General features: G+C 41.4%; 2 protein-coding genes across 7 annotated transcripts in view; one reads left to right on the forward strand and one right to left on the reverse strand.

The window, feature by feature from the left end:
- The window catches only part of ciarta (circadian associated repressor of transcription a), a 243471-nt gene that overhangs the window by 89835 nt on the left and 132844 nt on the right, over positions 1–20792 (reverse strand). The gene's annotated exons all lie outside the window — the stretch shown is intronic.
- Positions 1–20792, forward strand: part of ca14 (carbonic anhydrase XIV) — a 67836-nt gene that overhangs the window by 20937 nt on the left and 26107 nt on the right. For all 6 annotated transcript variants that reach the window (XM_061881656.1, XM_061881659.1, XM_061881655.1 and 3 more), the window contains exons 3-8: positions 2263–2442; positions 2601–2746; positions 13253–13348; positions 13419–13485; positions 13598–13755; positions 20462–20588. In XM_061881656.1, coding sequence (XP_061737640.1) covers positions 2263–2442; positions 2601–2746; positions 13253–13348; positions 13419–13485; positions 13598–13755; positions 20462–20588 — 774 coding nt within the window. The remainder of the gene's footprint in view (positions 1–2262; positions 2443–2600; positions 2747–13252; positions 13349–13418; positions 13486–13597; positions 13756–20461; positions 20589–20792) is intronic.

The raw sequence follows: 20792 nt of genomic DNA on the forward strand, positions 1-20792 counted from the left end.
ACATCAAAAGTGGTAAAGGAACAGGCTAGAATGAAGGTTTTAGAATGGTCTTCCCAAAGTCCTGACTTAAACGTGTGGACAATGCTGAAGAAACAAGTCCATGTCAGAAAACCAATACATTTAGCTGAAATGCACCAATTTTGTCAAGAGGAGTGGTCAAAAATTCAACCAGAATATTGTGGATGGCTACCAAAAGCGTCTTATTGCAGTGAAACTTTCCAAGGGACATGTAAGCAAATATTAACATTGCTGTATGTATACTTTTGACCCAGCAGATTGGCTCACATTTTCAGTAGACCCATAATAAATTCAGAAAAGAACTAAACTTCATGAATGTTTTTTGTGACCAACAAGTATGTGCTCCAATCACTCTATCACAAAAATATAAGAGTTTTAGAAATGACTGGAAATTCAAGACAGCCATGACATTATGTTCTTTACAAGTGGATGTCAACTTTTGACTACGACTATATATACAGTCTATAAACATATATATATACATACACATCCATTTTCTACCGCTTGTCTTGTCCCTCTCGGGGGTCACCTATCTGCAGGTGCATGTCTTATATATATATATATATATATATATATATATATATATATATATATATATATATATATATATATATATATATATTATATATGTTCCTTCGAGGGAATTTTAAGTTGCTGGCCAATCCCAAGTTGTTTTGAAGACACAAGCTGATTTTAAATGATAACCCAGAACAGAATAGGTATTTTGCAATTTATTCCAAAGCTTTAGAGAGCCCAACCAAAAAAACAACACATTCAATTCGCATCGCCTAGTTGATCTGCTCTCACTACGGAAGTGTTGTCTTTTTCAGTATCCAATAGCCCCCCCCCCTTCAGAGCGAATCCACATATCAATTGTTTTCCTCAGCTGTAGACTACCTTGAGATAGGAAAAAGGAGTATTGCTACTATTGCATTCCAAGCTCAAGGCAGTCCACATTGTACCATCGGTCATGAGATAAAGAAAAGATAAAAAGAGTACAAGATGGAACACTAGCTATTTCAAATTAGACTAAAGAAAAGAAATAACTTTTAAATATGGATATATATACAGTGGGGCAAAAAAGTATTTAGTCAGCCAGCGATTGTGCAAGTTCTCCCACTTAAAATGATGACAGAGGTCTGTCATTTTCATCATAGGTACACTTCAACTGTGAGAGACAGAATGTGAAAAAAAAATCCAGGAGTTCACATTGTAGGAATTTTAAAGAATTTATTTGTAAATTATGGTGGAAAATAAGTATTTGGTCAACCATTCAAAGCTCTCACTGATGGAAGGAGGTTTTGGCTCAAAATCTCACGATACATGGCCCCATTCATTCTTTCCTTAACACGGATCAATGGTCCTGTCCCCTTAGCAGAAAAACAGCCCCAAAGCATGATGTTTCCACCCCCATGCTTCACAGTAGGTATGGTGTTCTTGGGATGCAACTCAGTATTCTTCTTCCTCCAAACACGACCAGTTGAGTTTATACCAAAATGGATACATGGATGATACAGCAGAGGATTGGAAGAATGTCATGTGGTCAGATGAAACCAAAATAGAACTTTTTGGTATCAACTCAACTGGTCGTGTTTGGAGGAAGAAGAATACTGAGTTGCATCCCAAGAACACCATACCTACTGTGAAGCATGGGGGTGGAAACATCATGCTTTGGGCCTGTTTTTCAGCTAAGGGGACAGGACGATTGATCCGTGTTAAGGAAAGAATGAATGGGGCCATGTATCGTGAGATTTTGAGCCAAAACCTCCTTCCATCAGTGAGAGCTTTGAATGGTTGACCAAATACTTATTTTCCACCATAATTTACAAATAAATTCTTAAAAATTTTTACAATGTGAATTCCTGGATTTTTTTTTCACATTCTGCCTCTCACAGTTGAAGTGTACCTATGATGAAAATTACAGACCTCTGTCATCATTTTAAGTGGGAGAACTTGCACAATCGCTGGCTGACTAAATACTTTTTTGCCCCACTGTATATATATATATATATATATATATATATGCAATTATTATATGTGCAGGTCATGTGTCGTGTATAATCCAGCAGGGGGCGCATGAATCACCAACACAGTAGCAGTGCAGTGTCAATACAGGTAGTGAGTGTGCCATACACTCACTGAGGCGTCATTAATCCGTCGCTATTGTTGAACCAGCTGGACACTTGCCTCGAGTGCGCCACCTTGGGGCCTTTGATTCACACCTGTGTCTTTTCCCCGCCGAAGGCCTGGTGGGTCAGTCTCAATGGTCGGAACATTTCCCAGAGTGCGGCGGCAGCTCGCAGTCTCCCGTGGACGTTGTGACCACGCAGACCAAATACGACCCCGGCCTGTCCCCGCTGACCCCGCTGGGCTACAGCCAGCACGGCAACAGACCCTTCAGCCTGTACAACAACGGACACACAGGTAACCAAGGCAACATTTTTTTTTCCCCGCCCTCTCCCAGGTATCCGGGCGGCGTCACGCGCCCGCCAGCTGGTCGTGGTCGCACCTCAGCAACATCACCGCCGACGCTTTCGAGTTCACTTTTAAATGTTTTTTGCTTGCACGGCTTTTACTGTCAGCTGTGGTTGAGCTGCCGGACTGGATGAGCCTGGGTGGTCTGCCCTGGCTCTTCTCCGCCGTGCAAATGCACCTCCACTGGGGCAGCGGCGGCCCAAATTACGGCGGCAGTGAACACACCATCAACGGCCAAAGTGCTGAGGCGGAGGTAGGTGTTGAAGTAGAAAAGGCAAATCACAATGCTCAAATCTCAGCAAATATCAGATGAATATTTGGCATATTTTTGTAGATATGACCTCAAATAAGCAAATTGGCAGCGAATAATGCATGAATTTACCTCTGGATTTTATTATTAATTAGGGACCGAGGACCAAATTGTATTTCTAAGGTTTTATTATTATTATACCGCCGCCTCTTTGAGCTGCAATTTGACGCCCTTAACATGCTCCAAAACTCACCAAATTTTACACAGACATCAGGATTGGCAAAAATTGCCATCTAATAAAAAACAAAACCCCAAAACTCAAACCTGCACTCTAGCGCCCCCTAGGAAAAAACACAGACAAAACTGCTATTAACTTCCGTTAGGAATGTCGTAGAGACATGAAACAAAAACCTCTATGTGGGTCAGACTTAGACCTACATTTCATAAGCCAACATCCTTCTTCAAAAATCAACAGGAACTTGTCAATTACCCCTTCAAAACAAAAGTTTCCTAAAAAAATGTAATTTTTGCCTCTTTGAGCTGTAATTTGACCCCCTTAACATGCTTCAAAACTCACCAAATTTTACACACACATCAGGACTGGCCAAAATTGCCATCTAATAAAAAACAAAACTCCAAAACTCAAAACTGCGCTCTAGCGCCCCCTAAGAAAAAACACAGACAAAACTGCTATTAACTTCCGTTAGGAATGTGATAGAGACATGAAACAAAAACCTCTATGTAGGTCTGACTTAGACCTACATTTCATAAAATGAAATCCTTCAGCAAAAATCAACAGGAAGTTAGCAATTACCCCTTCAAAACAAAAGTTTCATAAAAAAAATCATTTTTGCCTCTTTGAGCTGTAATTTGACGCCCTTAACATGCTTCAAAACTCACCAAATTTTACACACACATCAGGATTGGCAAAAATTGCCATCTAATAAAAAACAAAACCCCAAAACTCAAACCTGCGCTCTAGCGCCCCCTAGGAAATAACACAGACAAAACTGATATTAACTTCCGTTAGGAATGTGATAGAGACATGAAACAAAAACCTCTATGTAGGTCTGACTTAGACCTACATTTCATAAAATGACATCCATCAGCAAAAATCAACCGGAAGTTGTCAATTACCCCTTCAAAACAAAAGTTTCATAAAAAAAATAATTTTTGCCTCTTTGAGCTATAATTTGACCCCCTTAACATGCTTCAAAACTCACCAAATTTTACACACACATCAGGAGTGGCCAAAATTGCCATCTAATAAAAAACAAAACCCCAAAACTCAAACCTGCGCTCTAGCGCCCCCCAGGAAAAAACACAGACAAAACTGATATTAACTTCCGTTAGGAATGTCTTAGAGACATGAAACAAAAACCTCTATGTAGGTCTGACTTAGACCTACATTTCATAAACCAACATCCCTCAGCAAAAATCAACAGGAAGTTGGCAATTACCCCTTCAAAACAAACATTTCCTAAAAAAATCATTTTTGCCTCTTTGAGCTGTAATTTGACCCCCTTAAAATGCTTCAAAACTCACCAAACTGGACACACACATCAGGACTGGCGAAAATTGCCATCTAATAAAAAACCAAACCCCAAAACTCAAAACTGTACTCTAGAGCCCCCTAGGAAAAAACACAGAAAAAACTGATATTATCTTCCGTTAGGAATGTCGTAGAGACATGAAAAAAAAACCTCTATGTGGGTCTGACTTTGCCCTACATTTCATAAAATAACATCCTTCAGCAGAAATTAACAGGAAGTTTGCAATTACCCCTTCAAAACAAAAGTTTCCTAAAAAATGTAATTTTTGCCTCTTTGAGCTGTAATTTGACCCCCTTAACATGCTTCAAAACTCACCAAATTTTACACACACACATCAGGACTGGCCAAAATTGCCATCTAATAATAAAAAAACAAACAAAAAAAAACCTCAAAACTGCACTCTAGCGCCCCCTAGGAAAAAACACAGACAAAACTGCTATTAACTTCCGTTAGGAATGTCGTAGAGACATGAAACAAAAACCTCTATGTAGGTCTGACTTAGACCTACATTTCATAAACTGACATCCTTCAGCAAAAATCAACAGGAAGTTGGCAATTACCCCTTCAAAACAAAAATTTCCTTTTTGCCTCTTTGAGCTGTAATTTAACCCCCTTAACATGCTTCAAAACTCACCAAATTTTACACACACATCAGGATTGGCAAAAATTGCCATCTAATAAAAAACAAAACCCCAAAACTCAAACCTGCGCTCTAGCGCCCCCTAGGAAAAAACAGACAAAACTGCTATTAACTTCCGTTAGGAATGTCATAGAGACATGAAAGAAAAATCTCTATGTAGGTCCGACTTAGACCTACATTTCATGAAATAACATCCTTCAAAAATCAACAGGAAGTTGGCAATTACCCCTTCAAAACAAAAGTTTCCTAAAAAAATGTCATTTTTGCCTCTTTGAGCTGCAATTTGACCCCCTTAAAATGCTTCAAAACTCACCAAACTGGACACACACATCAGGACTGGCAAAAATTGCGATCTAATAAAAATCCAAACCCCAAAACTCTAAATTACGCTCTAGCACCCCCTAGGAATAAAACACAGACAAAACGGCTCCTAGGAAGAAAACAGACAAAACTGCTTTTAACTTCCAGTAGGAATGTCGTAGAGACATGAAACAAAAACCTCTATGTAGGTCTCACTTAGACCTACATTTCATTAATTGACATCCTTCAGCAAAAATCAACAGGGATTTGGCAATTACACTTCACAACAAAAGTTTTGTAAAAACCCGTCACCTTTTTTCAAACATTATCTCCTCTGAGCGCGTTTGTTGTGTCGGCTTCAAACTCGCACAGGAAAGAGATTGAACCCTTCTGATTAAAAGTTGCACAAAGAGTTTTTCTAACTGCTCCGGGTTTTGATTTTACGAGCCTTCAAATAACTGCTGCGCTGCTGCTGTCTCAAGATGGCCGCTTAAAAGCAGGAAGCACCAGCGTGACCACACAATGCAGAGAAGGTAGGTACTTTGCCGGTAAAGATATGTTGAGTGGGTAAAAGAAGGAGGCACCGGTGTGACCCCAGGATACAGAGAAGGTAGGTAATGTGCAGGTAAAGATCTGTTGTCTGGGTGATGGCAGGAAGCACCAGCATGTATGGGTGAAAGAAAGAAGCACCGGTGTGACCCAAGGATGCAGGGAAGGTAGGTAATGTGAAGGTAAAGATATGTTGAATGGGTGAAGGCAGGAAACACCAGCAAAAGTCGGTCCCGTCCATGGCTGCTTGCAGCTTTAATTATTTAAATTGTTTTAAGTCGACTGTTGATTTTACAGTAAAATCTTTACATTTACAAAATGTTACTGTAAAATAGTGTTGTTTTTTTTTAGTTAAAAAGTTAAAGTAGCAATGATTGTCACACACACACACACACACACACACACACAAGGTGTGGTGAAATTTGTCCTCTGCATTTGATCCGTCCCCTTGTTCCACCCCCTGTGAGGTGAGGGGAGCAGTGAGCAGCAGCAGTGGCCGCGCCCGGGAATTATTTTTTTGGTGACAAAACCAAAAAAATCCAACCCTTGATGCCGAGTGCCAAGCAGGGAGGTAATGGGTCCCATTTTTATAGTCGTTGGTATGACTTGTATAGTCTTTGGTATTAATTGCTTACAAATTTACAGGGTAAATTTAATAACAGCCAAAAGGGACAAGCGGTAGAAAACGGATGGATGGACCACTGTTTTATTTTTTTAATGGGGAAAAAGCTGGCAGTTCACTCGCCAGATTTTTTGTGTTAAATTTACCTACTTTTTTGTAACCGTTTTAAAAACAAATGATAGATGTTATATCTCACATTCTATATTGTGTTTTGGAAAAAGGTTGCAATACACGTTACTTAATTTAAAAAAAAAATAAAATAAATAAAAAAAAATTTGTAAATGTATTCAGTTATAAACATTCATTCACTATCTTATTTCCTCCATAGATCTAAACTTTACCGCTACTGGTAGTTTTTTCTATATTTTTATTGTAATATTTTCAGAATGTGTTTGTTCTATTTTTGGTGTAAGTAAGGCAAAAGAAAACAATCTGAAGTTGTCTTTATTTTTTAGTTTTAATGCCATGATTTCAATAGTCCGGCCCACGTGTGCACAGAATTTCCCTCCATGCGACCCCTGAGCTAAAATGAGTTTGACAGCTCTGTCCTATAGAATCAATATTAAAACAAAAACTAAATATTCCCCCATCTTTTTCCATTTTAGTAAATTTTTGAAAAAGTTCCACAGAGCCACTAGGGCGGCGCCAAACAGCTCTAAAGCAGGGGGTTGCCGACCCCCCGATCTCAAGTTTGGGTCAGATGCCCACAAAAACAATGTAGGAACTACGATTGTACTGTATACTAATGAATCATATTCGGTACTATACCGCCTTTTAAAAAGTACCGGTCCCCCACCCATTGGTGTCGTCATGTTTTAAGATACAGTTACCTACCTACCCACCGGATAATGACTATCCACAGTTGTAACACCTTCTAAATCATTATTCCTTGTCTCCATGGAAACAAGTTAAGTTTATTTATTTCAATAATCATCCCTGTAGGAGGAGTGATAACCAGGTAAGCTTCACTACTCAACGTAGTCATGACTTTTGACGTGTTAAAATGGTCTAAAGTTGACAAAGTCAAGACATAATTACTCTATCAACCATTAAAATGACCAAGTTAACTCTGAACACAATTATGTAAAAGTGAATGAAGTGCATACTTAGTCAACAGCCATACATGTCACACTAAGCGTGGCTGTATGAGCAACGTCAACTCTGTCATAAACATGTGCCATATAGTGAACCCACACTAAACAACAATGAAAAACAAATTTTGGGAGAATATTTGCACCGCAACACAACTTAAACACCACAGTACAAATTCCCAGAATTCCCTGCAGCACCAACTCTTCTGGGACGCTACATATAAACAAACGCCATTGGTGGATCTACACCTAACATCCACTGTGATGATACCAAGTTCAAGATCATGTCTAGTCGATGCTACTATGATTACATCGATATTTTTTAGCTTCACAAAATCTTCTTTCGTTTTTTTATTTATGTTTATAGAGTCAGGAAATATGTCCCTGGATACATGAACACTTTGAATATGACCAATGTATGATCCTGTAACTACTTGGTATCGGATTGATACCCAAATTTGTGGTATCATCCAAAACTAATGTAAAGTATCAAACAACAGAAGAATAAGTGATTATTACATTTTAACAGAAGTGTAGATAGAACATGTTAAAACAAAAAGTAAGCAGATATTAACAGTAAATGAACAAGTAGATCAATCATTCATTTTCTACCGCTTGTCCCTCATAATTTTGACAAAATAATAGAATGATAAATGACACAATATGTTACTGCATATGTCAGCAGCTAAATTAGAAGCCTTTTTTTGTTTACCGTAGAGGGGGGCATGTAACGACCGGCCTCAAAGCACAGCTGGCAGGCGATTGGATTACCCAGCTGGGACTGCCATGCTTATTAGAAGCAGCCGGGCTGAGACACCGTTGTTGGGAGTTGGAGTTACGCAGCCGACGCACACTGGACATTCAGGGACTGAAAAGTCGCCGAGCACAGTTGTGACCTGGTGTGTTAGCACAATAAAAGATCGTTCAACCCAGACCCAGAACCCACAAGTGGGAAACCTCTACATCTACTTAATACTAAAAGACAAGTTGTCTAGTATGTTCACTATTTTATTTAAGGACAAACTTGCAGTGAGAAACATATGCTTAATGTACGCTAAGATTTTTTGTTAAATTAAAGCCAATAATGATATTTTTTGTGGGGCCCTTTATTTTAGAAAAGTACCGAAATACTGGTACCAAAATCTTGGTATTGTCAGGACTTGAACTTGGGTTTGTTTTGCTTCTTCCACGCACAATGGCATGACTATATATATATATATATATATATATATCTATATATATATAGATATATATATATATAGATATATATATATATATATATATATATATATATATATATATATAGTCATGCCATTGTGCTGTTTTGTTTGGAGTTTAGTGTAGTTTATTATCCGCCATTGTGCGCGTCTGTTTGGTGAATTATAGCGTTAAATAAATGAGACACCAACAACGGTGTCTCAGCCCGGCTGCTTCTAATAAGCATGGCAGGGGATTTGATGATCAGTCCCAGCTGGGTAATCCAATCGTCTGGCAGCTGTGCTTTGAGGCACACTCACGTCTCGCTCGTGCAAATCATCCTCTGCGTGGAAGAAGCAAAACATATCCAAGTTCAAGTCCTGACAATACCAAGATTTTGGTACCAGTATTTCGGTACTTTTCTAAAATAAAGGGGCCCACAAAAAATATCATTATTGGCTTTAATTTAACAAAAAATCTTAGCGTATTAAACATATGTTTCTCATTGCAAGTTTGTCCTCAAATAAAATAGTGAACATACTAGACAACTTGTCTTTTAGTAGTAAGTAGATGTAGAGGTTTCCCACTTGTGGGTTCTGGGTCTGGGTTGAACGATCTTTTATTGTGCTAACACACCAGGTCACTACTCTGTTCGGCGACTTTTCAGTCCCTGAATGTCCAGTGTGCGTCGGCTGCGTAACTCCAACTCCCAACAACGGTGTCTCAGCCCGGCTGCTTCTAATAAGCATGGCAGGGGATTCGATGATCAGTCCCAGCTGGGTAATCCAATCGTCTGGCAGCTGTGCTTTGAGGCCGGTCGTTACATGCCCCCCTCTACGGTAAATAAAAAAAGGCTCCTAATTTAGCTGCTGACATATGCAGTAGCATATTGTGTCATTTATCATTCTATTATTTTGTCAGAATTATGAGGGACAAGCGGTACAAAATGAATGATTGATCTACTTGTTCATTTACTGTTAATATCTGCTTACTTTCTGTTCTATCTACACTTCTGCTCAAATGTAATAATCACTTATTATTCTGTTGTTTGATACTTTACATTAGTTTTGGATGATACCACAAATTTGGGTATCAATCCGATATCAAGTCGTTACAGGATCATACATTGGTCATATTCAAAGTCTTCATGTGTCCAGGGACATATTTCCTGACTTTATAAACATAAATAAAAAACGAAAGAAGATTTTGTTGAAGCTAAAAAATATCGATGTAATCATAGTAGCATCGACTAGATACGCTCTTGAACTATATATATATATATTGCAGACACTTCCTGGCCTTTTCATTAGGGACACGGGGTGTCGAAGTCAAATACAGAGTGGGCCAAAATTTTAAACGGAACAAAGCCGCGGGCCAAGGTTGAACAAATTAACCTTTTAATAGGGACCCAAACAAGTTTTGCAATAAATATTGAACAGGCAAGACTTATATAACTTTAGTGACATGCAAAATCCAGTTTCAAATAATAATAATAATAAAAAAAATATCAATGGCATATCAAATAAAATTTTAATAAAAAATGTTATGCCTTTTTTTCCATTTGCAATCTTCTGAGGTAAATATCAAATTTTTTCCACAGGCTAATAATACATTTGAAAATAAAATAACAATAATGAATGAACCAAACATTCAAGCCTTGAAGTAGCAAGAGAAAATGAATGAATAAAACCTTAATTATTCGTCAGTTTGCTGGAAGTTTCCCGGAAGAGTTAGTGCTGCAAGGGTTTCTGGGTATTTGTTCTGTTGTGTTACGGTGCGGATGTTCACCCGAAATGTGTTTGTCATTCTTGTTTGGTGTGGGTTCACAGTGTGGCGCATATTTGTAACAGTGCTAAAGTTGATTATACGGCCACCCTCAGTGTGACCTGTATGGCTGTTGACCAAGTATGATTGCATATGATTGTTTGTGTAAAAGCCACAAATATTATGTGACACGCTGTTAGTATGGAGGAAAAGCGGACGTGACGACAGGTTGTAGAGAACGCTCTCCAAGGTTCTCATAGTCATCATTGTCACCGATGTCCCACTGGGTGTGAGTTTTCCTTGCCCTTATGTGGGCCTACCGAGGATGTCGTAGTGGTTTGTGCAGCCCTTTGAGACACTAGTGATTTAGGGCTATATAAGTAAACATTGATTGATTCATTGAAATAAAAAAAAAATACTATCTACGGTACAAAACAAAAGAAAAACTTGCACTGAGGCATAAATACAAACAAAATCTTACGTGGCGTGGTCAAAACAGTAATCAGCGTGGCAAGGCATGAAGGTTGGCAAGGAGAGGTAGGTGCGTGGTCATGAGGGTTCGATACAAAGTCCGGTAGGTCGGTAAAGTTCCCAGGCCGAGGAACAGAAAACAAAATGGCTTAAATGCTAGCTGTGATAATTGGAAACAGGTGTGAGAGCCGAGGACTTGGAGACCAGGTGGAAACTAATGGGTAACTATGGAAAACAAACAAAACCAAGAAGTGCAAAACGGGAAACAAGAGTCCAAAAATCAAAACATAACATGATCAAACATAAACCTGATGATAGGAATCGGGACAAAACTAGTCGGAACAGGGGAAAGATAAATGGTAGCCAGAGAATGTGGCCCGCCGTGTAATTTAATTTGGCCCTTGAGGCAATATCAAATTAACATTACAGCTGGCCCGCCGTTATTACACAGCACCGGTGCCGCTTTAACACCTCAATTTCTCACACTTGCCAATCCTCCCGAAGTTTATGCCCCTCCCGAGGCAAGCATTCTCCCGATTTTTACCCGGATAACAATATTGAGGGCCTTTAGCATTCTCTACAACCTGTCGCCACGTCCGCATTTCCTCCATACAAACAGCGTGCAGGCCCACTCGCATAATATATGCGACTATTACACACACATAAGTGAATGCAAAGCATACTTGGACAACAGCCATACATGTCACACTGAGGGTGGCCGTATAAACAACTTTAACACTGTTACAAACATTCGCCACACTGTGAAGTCACACCAAACAAGAATGACGAACACATTTCGGGAGAACATCTGCACTGTAACACAACATAAACACAACAGAACAATTACCCAGAACCCCTTGCAGCACTAACTCTTTCGGGACGCAACAAGGTATTTTGATATTTACCTCAGAAGGCTGCAAATAGAAAAGAGGCATTCAATTTGTATTTGAATTTTATTTGATATGCCACTGATATTTTTTAATTATTATTATTTGAAACGGGCTTCACGGTGGCAGAGGGGTTAGTGCGTCTGCCTCACAATACGAAGGTCCTGCAGTCCTGGATTCAAATCCAGGCTCGGGATCTTTCTGTGTGGAGTTTGCATGTTCTCCCCGTGAATGCGTGGGTTCCCTCCGGGTACTCCGGCTTCCTCCCACTTCCAAAGACATGCACCTGGGGATAGGCCCCGCCCACCTCCAAAGACATGCACCTGGGGATAGGCCCTGCCCACCTCCGAAGACATGCACTTGGGGATAGTTTGAATGGCAACACTAAATTGGCCCTAGTGTGTGAATGTGAGTGTGAATGTTGTCTGTCTATCTGTGTTGGCCCTGCGATGAGGTGGCGACTTGTCCAAGGTGTACCCCGCCTTCCGCCCGATTGTAGCTGAGATAGGCGCCAGCGCCCCCCGCGACCCCGAAGGGGAATAAGCGGTAGAAAATGGATGGATGGATATTATTATTTAAATAGACTCCCTTTTTCGACCAGTTGATCTGCCGTTTCTTTTCTTTTTCTTCTATGTCCCACTCTCCCTTGTGGAGGGGGTCCGGTCCGATCCGGTGGCCATGTACTGCTCGCCTGTGTATCGGCTGGGGACATCTCTGCGCTGCTGATCTGCCTCCGCTTGGGATGGTTTCCTGCTGGCTCCGCTGTGAACGGGACTCTCGCTGCTGTGTTGGATCCGCTTTGGACTGGACTCTCGCGACTGTGTTGGATCCATTATGGATTGAACTTTCACAGTATCATGTTAGACCCGCTCGACATCCATTGCTTTCCTCCTCTCCAAGGTTCTCATAGTCATCATTGTCACCGACGTCCCACTGGGTGTGAGTTTTCCTTGCCCTTATGTGGGCCTACCGAGGATGTCGTATTGGTTTGTGCAGCCCTTTGAGACACTAGTGATTTAGGGCTATATAAGTAAACATTGATTGATTGATTGATTATTTGAAACTTGATTTTGCATGTCATTATAAAGTTATATAAGCCTTGCTTGTTCAATATTCAATGCAAAACTTGTTTGGGTCCCTATTAAAAGGTTCATTTGTTCAACCTTGGCCCGCGGCTTTGTTCGGTTTTAAATGTATTTGAGTTTGACACCCCTGATGTAGGGGAAGAAGGAGGACAGAATACTCATCCATCTGTCACTGGTACACCAAGAACCACGTCCTCTGTGGTGGTCTCAGGTGCGGTCGGGACAATCCGAGACTATTAACGAGGCGCAAATCAAATGAAAGCACAAATGGCGTCACCAGGACACTTATTTCCGACCCGGTGCTGTCGAGAGCTGGAGAACTGGGACTAACTGATGGTCCCTGTCCGCAGCTGCATGTGGTGCACTACAATTCTGAACTCTACCCCAACATGACCGCCGCCATGACGCAGAAGGACGGCCTCGCCGTCCTGGGAGTCCTGATCGTGGTAAAAGTCCAAAGGCGCAAGTTTTACACAAACGTCGTTCAAGTCATGATCAGGTTTTGGGTGTTTTCAGACGGGCGAAGAGACCAACCCGGCGTTTAACAACATCATCAACTACCTGAGCCGCGTCAGACACGCGAGTACGTGCTCCAGGCAGTCCTTCCTTTAGGTCCCTGGCCATTTATTCCGATCTGTTTGCCTGAAATGGTGTTTGGACGACGAGAGTTCTGTTTTCTGTTTTTCCGCTGGCAGACCAGAAAGTCTTCATACCGGCGTTCGACGTGCAGTCACTGCTCCCCAAGGATCTGGAGCGCTACTACCGCTATAACGGATCCCTGACCACGCCGCCCTGCTTCCAGAGCGTGATCTGGACGCTGTTCCACGAGAGGGTTCAGATCTCCAAAGCCCAGGTGAGGCTGACACAATGACCCCGCCCCCATGGTCACATGCTTCCGTTACAGCAGGGGTCACCAACCTTTTTGAAACCAAGAGCTACTTCTTGGGTACTGAATAATACGAAGGGGCTACCAGTTTGATACACACTTAAATAAAATGCCAGAAATAGCCAATTAGCTCGATTTACATTTGCTGCAGCCAGGTGACGTCATACGCAAATACGGTGTTAGCTTTCACTGCTATGCTGATGACACCCAACTCTACATGCCCCTAATGCTGACCAACACGCCGGACTGTAGTCAGCTGAAGGCGTGTCTTAATGAAATTAAACAATGGATGTCCGCTAACTTTTTGCAACTCAACGCCCAAAAAAATGGAAATGCTGATTATCGGTCCTGCTAGACACCGAACTCTATTTAATAATACAACTCTAACATTTGACAACCAAACAATTAAACGAGGCGACACGGTAAAGAATCTGGGTGTTATCTTCGACCCAACTCTCTCCTTTGAGGCACACATTAAAAGCGTTACTAAAACGGCCTTCTTTCATCTCCGTAATCTGATCCGCCTCCGCTTGGGATGGTTTCCTGTGGACGGGACTCTCGCTGCTGTGTTGGATCCGCTTTGGACTGGACTCTCGCGACTGTGTTGGATCCATTATGGATTGAACTTTCACAGTATCATGTTAGACCCGCTCGACATCCATTGCTTTCCTCCTCTCCAAGGTTCTCATAGTCATCATTGTCACCGACGTCCCACTGGGTGTGAGTTTTCCTTGCCCTTATGTGGGCCTACCGAGGATGTCGTAGTGGTTTGTGCAGCCCTTTGAGACACTAGTGATTTAGGGCTATATAAGTAAACATTGATTGATTGAACTCTATGTTATTATTAATAATAAATGATATTTATCTTTGTGGAAACACTGATCACCGTAATGATTTCTCACAATAAATATATATTTTTGATGACATGTTTTAAATAGGTTAAAATCCAATCTGCACTTTGTTAGATAGAATATATAACAAATTGGACCAAGTTATATTTCTAACAAAGACAAATCATCATTTCTTCTAGATTTTCCAGAACAAAAATTTTAAAATAAATTCAAAAGACTTTGAAATAAGAAATGATGTTCTTAAACTGTTGGACAATTTGCTGACGCATTTGTTCACAAAGTGGTGACCCTCGCCCCATCCTTGTTTGTGAATGACTGAGCATTTCATGGAAGCTGTTTTTCAATCATCAATCAATCAATGTTTATTTATATAGCCCCAAATCACAAATGTCTCAAAGGACTGCACAAATCATTACGACTACAACATCCTCGGAAGAACCCACATAAGGGCAAGGAAAACTCACACCCAGTGGGCAGGGAGAATTCACATTCAGTGGGACGCCAGCGACAATGCTGACTATGAGAAACCTTGGAGAGGACCTCAGATGTGGGCAACCCCCCCCCCTCTAGGGGACCGAAAGCAATGGATGTCGAGCGGGTCCAACATGATACTGTGAAAGTTCAATCCATAGTGGCTCCAAGACAGCAGCGAGAGTCCCGTCCACAGGAAACCATCTGAAGCGGATCAGCAGCGTAGAGATGTCCCCAACCGATACAGGCGAGCGGTCCATCCTGGGTCCCGACGAGCGGTCCATCCTGGGTCTCGACTCTGGACAGTCAGTACTTCATCCATGGTCATCGGACCGGACCCCCTCCACAAGGGAGGGGGGGACATAGGAGAAAGAAAAGAAGCGGCAGATCAACTGGTCTAAAAAGGGAGTCTATTTAAAGGCTAGAGTATACAAATGAGTTTTAAGATGAGACTTAAATGCTTCTACTGAGGTAGCATCTCGAACTGTTACCGGGAGGGCATTCCAGAGTACTGGAGCCCGAACGGAAAACGCTCTATAGCCCGCAGACTTTTTTTGAGCTCTAGGAATCACTAATAAGCCGGAGTCTTTTGAACGCAGATTTCTTGCCGGGACATATGGTACAATACAATCGGCAAGATAGGCTGGAGCTAGACCGTGTAGTATTTTATACGTAAGTAATAAAACCTTAAAGTCACATCTTAAGTGCACAGGAAGCCAGTGCAGGTGAGCCAGTACAGGCGTAATATGATCAAACTTTCTTGTTCTTGTCAAAAGTCTAGCAGCCGCATTTTGTACCAACTGTAATCTTTTAATGCTAGACATGGGGAGACCCGAAAATAATACGTTACAGTAATCGAGACGAGACGTAACAAACGCATGGATAATGATCTCGGCGTCTTTAGTGGACAAAATGGAGCGAATTTTAGCGATATTACGGAGATGAAAGAAGGCCGTTTTAGTAACGCTTTTAATGTGTGACTCAAAGGAGAGAGTTGGGTCGAAGATAATACCCAGATTTTTTACAGAGTCACCTTGTTTTATTATTTGGTTGTCAAATGTTAAAGTTGTATTATTAAATAGAGGTCGGTGTCTAGCAGGACCGATAATCAGCATTTCCGTTTTTTTGGCATTAAGTTGCAAAAAGTTAGCGGACATCCATTGTTTAATTTCATTAAGACACGCTTCCAACTGACTACAGTCCGGCATGTTGGTCAGCTTTAGGGGCATGTAGAGTTGGGTGTCATCAGCATAACAGTGAAAGCTAATACCGTATTTGCGTATGACGTCACCTAGCGGCAGCATGTAGATGCTGAAGAGTACAGGGCCAAGGACCGAACCCTGGGGAACTCCACACGTTACCTTAACATAGTCCGAGGTCACACTGTTATAGGAGACGCACTGCATCCTATCAGTAAGATAAGAGTTAAACCATGACAGGGCTGAGTCTGACATACCAATTCGTATTTTGATACGCTCTAATAAAATATTATGATCGACGGTATCGAAAGCAGCGCTAAGATCGAGGAGCAGCAACATAGATGACGCATCAGAGTCCATCGTTAGCAATAGATCATTAGTCAATTTTGCGAGGGCTGTCTCAGTCGAGTGATTTGCCCTGAAACCGGATTGAAAGGTTTCACATAGATTGTTAAACGCTAAGTGCTCATTTAGCTGCTCCGCAACAATTTTTTCGAGGATTTTCGAAATAAAGGGAAGGTGAGACACCGGTCGGTAGTTTACCATGAGGTCAGGATCGAGGTTAGGTCTTTTAAGGAGAGGATGAATAACCGCTTTTTTGAATGCAACGGGAACAGTGCCCGAGGAAAGTGATAAGTTTATAATATTTAGCACTGATGGACCTAATAATACAAAAAGCTCCTTGATAAGTTTCCCAGGAAGTGGGTCAAGTAAACATGTTGTTTGTTTTATTCCATTTACACGTTGTAACAATCCTTCTAATGTTATTTCATCAAAACGAGAGAAACTATTTTGGATATTTGCAGTATCCGCCGTATATACAATCGTATCTGTGTTACTATAACCCCGTTGTAGCTGGGACGCATTGTCTTTAATCTCCTTTCTAATAAGTTCAATTTTCTTATTAAAGAACTTCATAAAGTCATCTGCCGAATGGGTGGAGCTACTGGAAGGAGTCCCTTGTTGGGTTAGCGATGCTACTGTACTAAACAAAAATTTTGGATCGTTTTTATTAATGCGGATGAGATTTGAGTAATAATTAGCTTTAGCTAAGGTAAGCATGCGTTTATAAGTTATTAAACTATCACTCCATGCTTGATGGTGCACCTCAAGTTTAGTCGTGCGCCATTTGCGTTCCAGCTTTCTACATAATAATTTCTGAGCTCTAGTTTCTTCAGTAAACCATGGCGTACGCCTATTTGGAGCCTTTTTTAACTTCAGCGGTGCTATACTATCAATGGTTTCGCGCAGGGCGTTGTTAAAGTTGTTAGTGAGGTTATCAATAGGGCCCACATACTTTGGGAACGGTGCCATTACCGAGGGCAGTAGGTCCGCAAGAGTCGTCGTTGTGGCAGCATTAATGTTGCGGCTGCTATAGCAGTTATTATTCTTATTAGCTTGCCGAACATGAGTCTGAACTTCGAATTTTATAAGGTAATGATCGGACATTACTTTAGTATACGGGAGTATCATAACTTTGGAGACGGTGATACCTCTGACAAGCACTAGGTCTATCGTATTGCCGCTGCGATGCGTCGGTTCATTTATTATTTGTGTAAGACCACAGCTATCAATTATAGTCTGGAGCGCCACGCACGGTGGGTCCAATGGGGTATTCATATGGATATTAAAGTCCCCCATTATAATTATATTATCGGCGTGCGTCACTAGATCAGCAACAAACTCTGAGAATTCACTAATAAAGTCCGAATAGGGCCCTGGGGGGCGGTAGATAACGGCCAGGCACAGAGGCAGAGGTGTGGCAGACTTCATAGAAAGCACCTCAAACGATTTATATTTATTATTTAAGTTAGGACTAAAGTTAAAGTTTTCGTTGTATATTAGTGCGACACCCCCTCCCCTTTTGAGGTGACGGGCAATATGCGCATTCGTATAGTTAGGAGGGGATGCCTCATTTATCGCAAAAAACTCGTCTGGTTTAAGCCAGGTTTCGCTAAGACCGATGACGTTAAGGTTGTTGTCTCTAATGACCTCATTGACTAATAACGTTTTGGGAGACAAAGATCTGATGTTTAGAAAGCCCATATTATAGGTAGTGGGCTGTTTTAAGGAGTTGTTGATGAAATTATCCGTCGTAGCAATATTAATAATGTTACGTTTATTATGCGCAGTGTACTTAAAATAATTACGACCATATCTAGGAATTGATATGACGGGAATTTTCAGATTGTCTACTTGGCGCTGCGATAAACTGAACGCATCATAATTTGCCACCTCAGTAGAGCGCATGTCTAACTCTGACGTAGTCATAGACACAGTAGAAAAAACATTTTGTGAGTTGTGTATTATTCTACGAAAATTGCTATGTGTACAGGGATCATCCAGCCTGGCGCTGGCTAGTTCTAACTTAACTGACTCCATACCCAGGCTGGCAGGCTCTGTAATTGCCTGTGACCGGGCTTGCTCTAGTGCAGTTAGTCAAATGTGGCTCAATGCGAAGTCTATGTTCCGAGACAAGAGGATAGCGCCTTCCTGGTTAGGGTGAAGGCCGTCTCTCCTCAGCAAGCCAGGTTTGCCCCAGAAAGAGGGCCAATTATCAATAAACGTAAATCCCTGTTGTCTGCAGAAGCTATCCAGCCACCTGTTAAGAGAGACTAATCTGCTATATCTCTCATCATTGCCTCTCCCAGGCAGGGGGCCAGAGACAATTACTCGATGCCTGGACATCTTTCTGGCGAGATTTTATACCCAGTCATGGCACCCCACCTGTTCCCAATCAGCCTGTTCACCTGTGGGATGTTCCAAATAAGTGTTTGATGAGCATTTTCTCAACTTTCTCACTCTTTTTTGCCACTTGTGCCAGCTTTTTTGAAACTTGTTGCAGGCATCAAATTCCAAATGAGCTAATACTTGCAAAAAATAACGTTTTCCGGTTCAAACGATATGTATCTTGTCTTTGCAGTCTATTCGACTGAATATAGGTTGAGAAGGATTTGCTTATCGTTGTATTCTGTTTTTATTTACCATTCACACAATGTGCCAACTTCACCGGTTTTGGGGTTTTAAATTTTTTAATCTTAATAAATTTGCAAAAGAAATTTAACAAACCATTTTCACTATAGGTTATTGACTGTAGAATTTTGAGGACAACAATGTGTGATGCGGAGCTCCTTCTCCCAGGAATGCAGACGGGCTTCGGACAGTAGGAAAAATGATTTATTAAGGAATAAATCAGACAGAACAAAGAAAAACGTGCTCATGGCACTTAAAGCAAACAACTAAAAGAGCTAGCGTGTGAGCTAGAAAATAAAGAGCCTAGCGTGGAAGCTAGCAGGTAGCGACCAGGAAACAGAACGTTGTTACTTGTTGTACGAAGACGAACTAGGAAGCCAGACTGACTGACGGGCGAAGGTAGGTTTAAATAATGTCAGTGATAACCGAAACACAGCTGTGCGTCCGGAACAAGCGTCAGGTGAAAATAATAAGTAACTATGGTAACCAACTGAGAGGTGCATAAACAGGAACTAAACGGAGTCCAACACTAACAGAAAAACACAAGTGAACCGGAAAACCCAAACAGAATATGATCCGTACAGCGGATCATGACAATGAATGTATTCCATTGTGGAATAAGGCTTTAACATAACAAAATATGTGAATACTTTACTAATGGACTGTATAGACCGGGATGCCCGGACAATTAGCCTCTAAGAGCCAAAGTAAAAATGTGCCAATGGGCCATGGGCCTAACACAGCAATCATTATTAGTGAAGAGTTTACCCCCACTCACCATATTTCAAGAGATAGAGCCCAGCGAAGCCGGTGGCTTGTCTGGGTGTTGTTGATAAATGGCTTTGGCTTTGCATAGTACAGTTTTAACTTGCACTTACAGATGTAGCCACCAACTGTAGTTACTGACAGTGGTTTTCCGAAGTGTTCTTGAGCCCATGTGGTGATATCCTTTACACACTGATGTCACTTTTTGATGCGGTACCGCCCGAGGGATCGAAGGCCCGTAATATCGCTTGCGTGCAGGGATTTCTCCAGATTCTCTGAACCTCTGATGATATTACGGACCTTAGATGGTGAAATCCCTGAATTCCTTGCAATAGCTGGTTGAGAAATGTTCTTAAACTGTCGGACAACAGCATGAGGTTTTATTCCTCTGTCCTGTCTCTATTTTCTACACAGCTGCTGAAGATGGAAACCATGCTGTACTCCAGTGAAGCCGAGGATGCTGACCGGATGCTGCTGCAGGACAACTACCGCGCCACCCAGCCGCTCAACCACAGGGCCGTCTTCGCTTCCTTCGCTGCAGGTAAGGGATATCATTTCGTGGACACTTACTGAACGATGTGTTTTTTGTAACAATAAAGCTCTTACGCGAGAAAGATATAAAAAGTCATGTTCATGTATTGCCATCCAGTTTTGCTCGCCAATATTCAGTCGTACATCCGGGGGGGTGTCCAAATACTTATTTTTTATTGATTTACTCGCAATTTAAACATTACACAGAAAACAG

This window comes from Nerophis ophidion, linkage group LG21, assembly GCF_033978795.1.
Source record: "Nerophis ophidion isolate RoL-2023_Sa linkage group LG21, RoL_Noph_v1.0, whole genome shotgun sequence".
Lineage (NCBI taxonomy): Eukaryota > Metazoa > Chordata > Actinopteri > Syngnathiformes > Syngnathidae > Nerophis > Nerophis ophidion.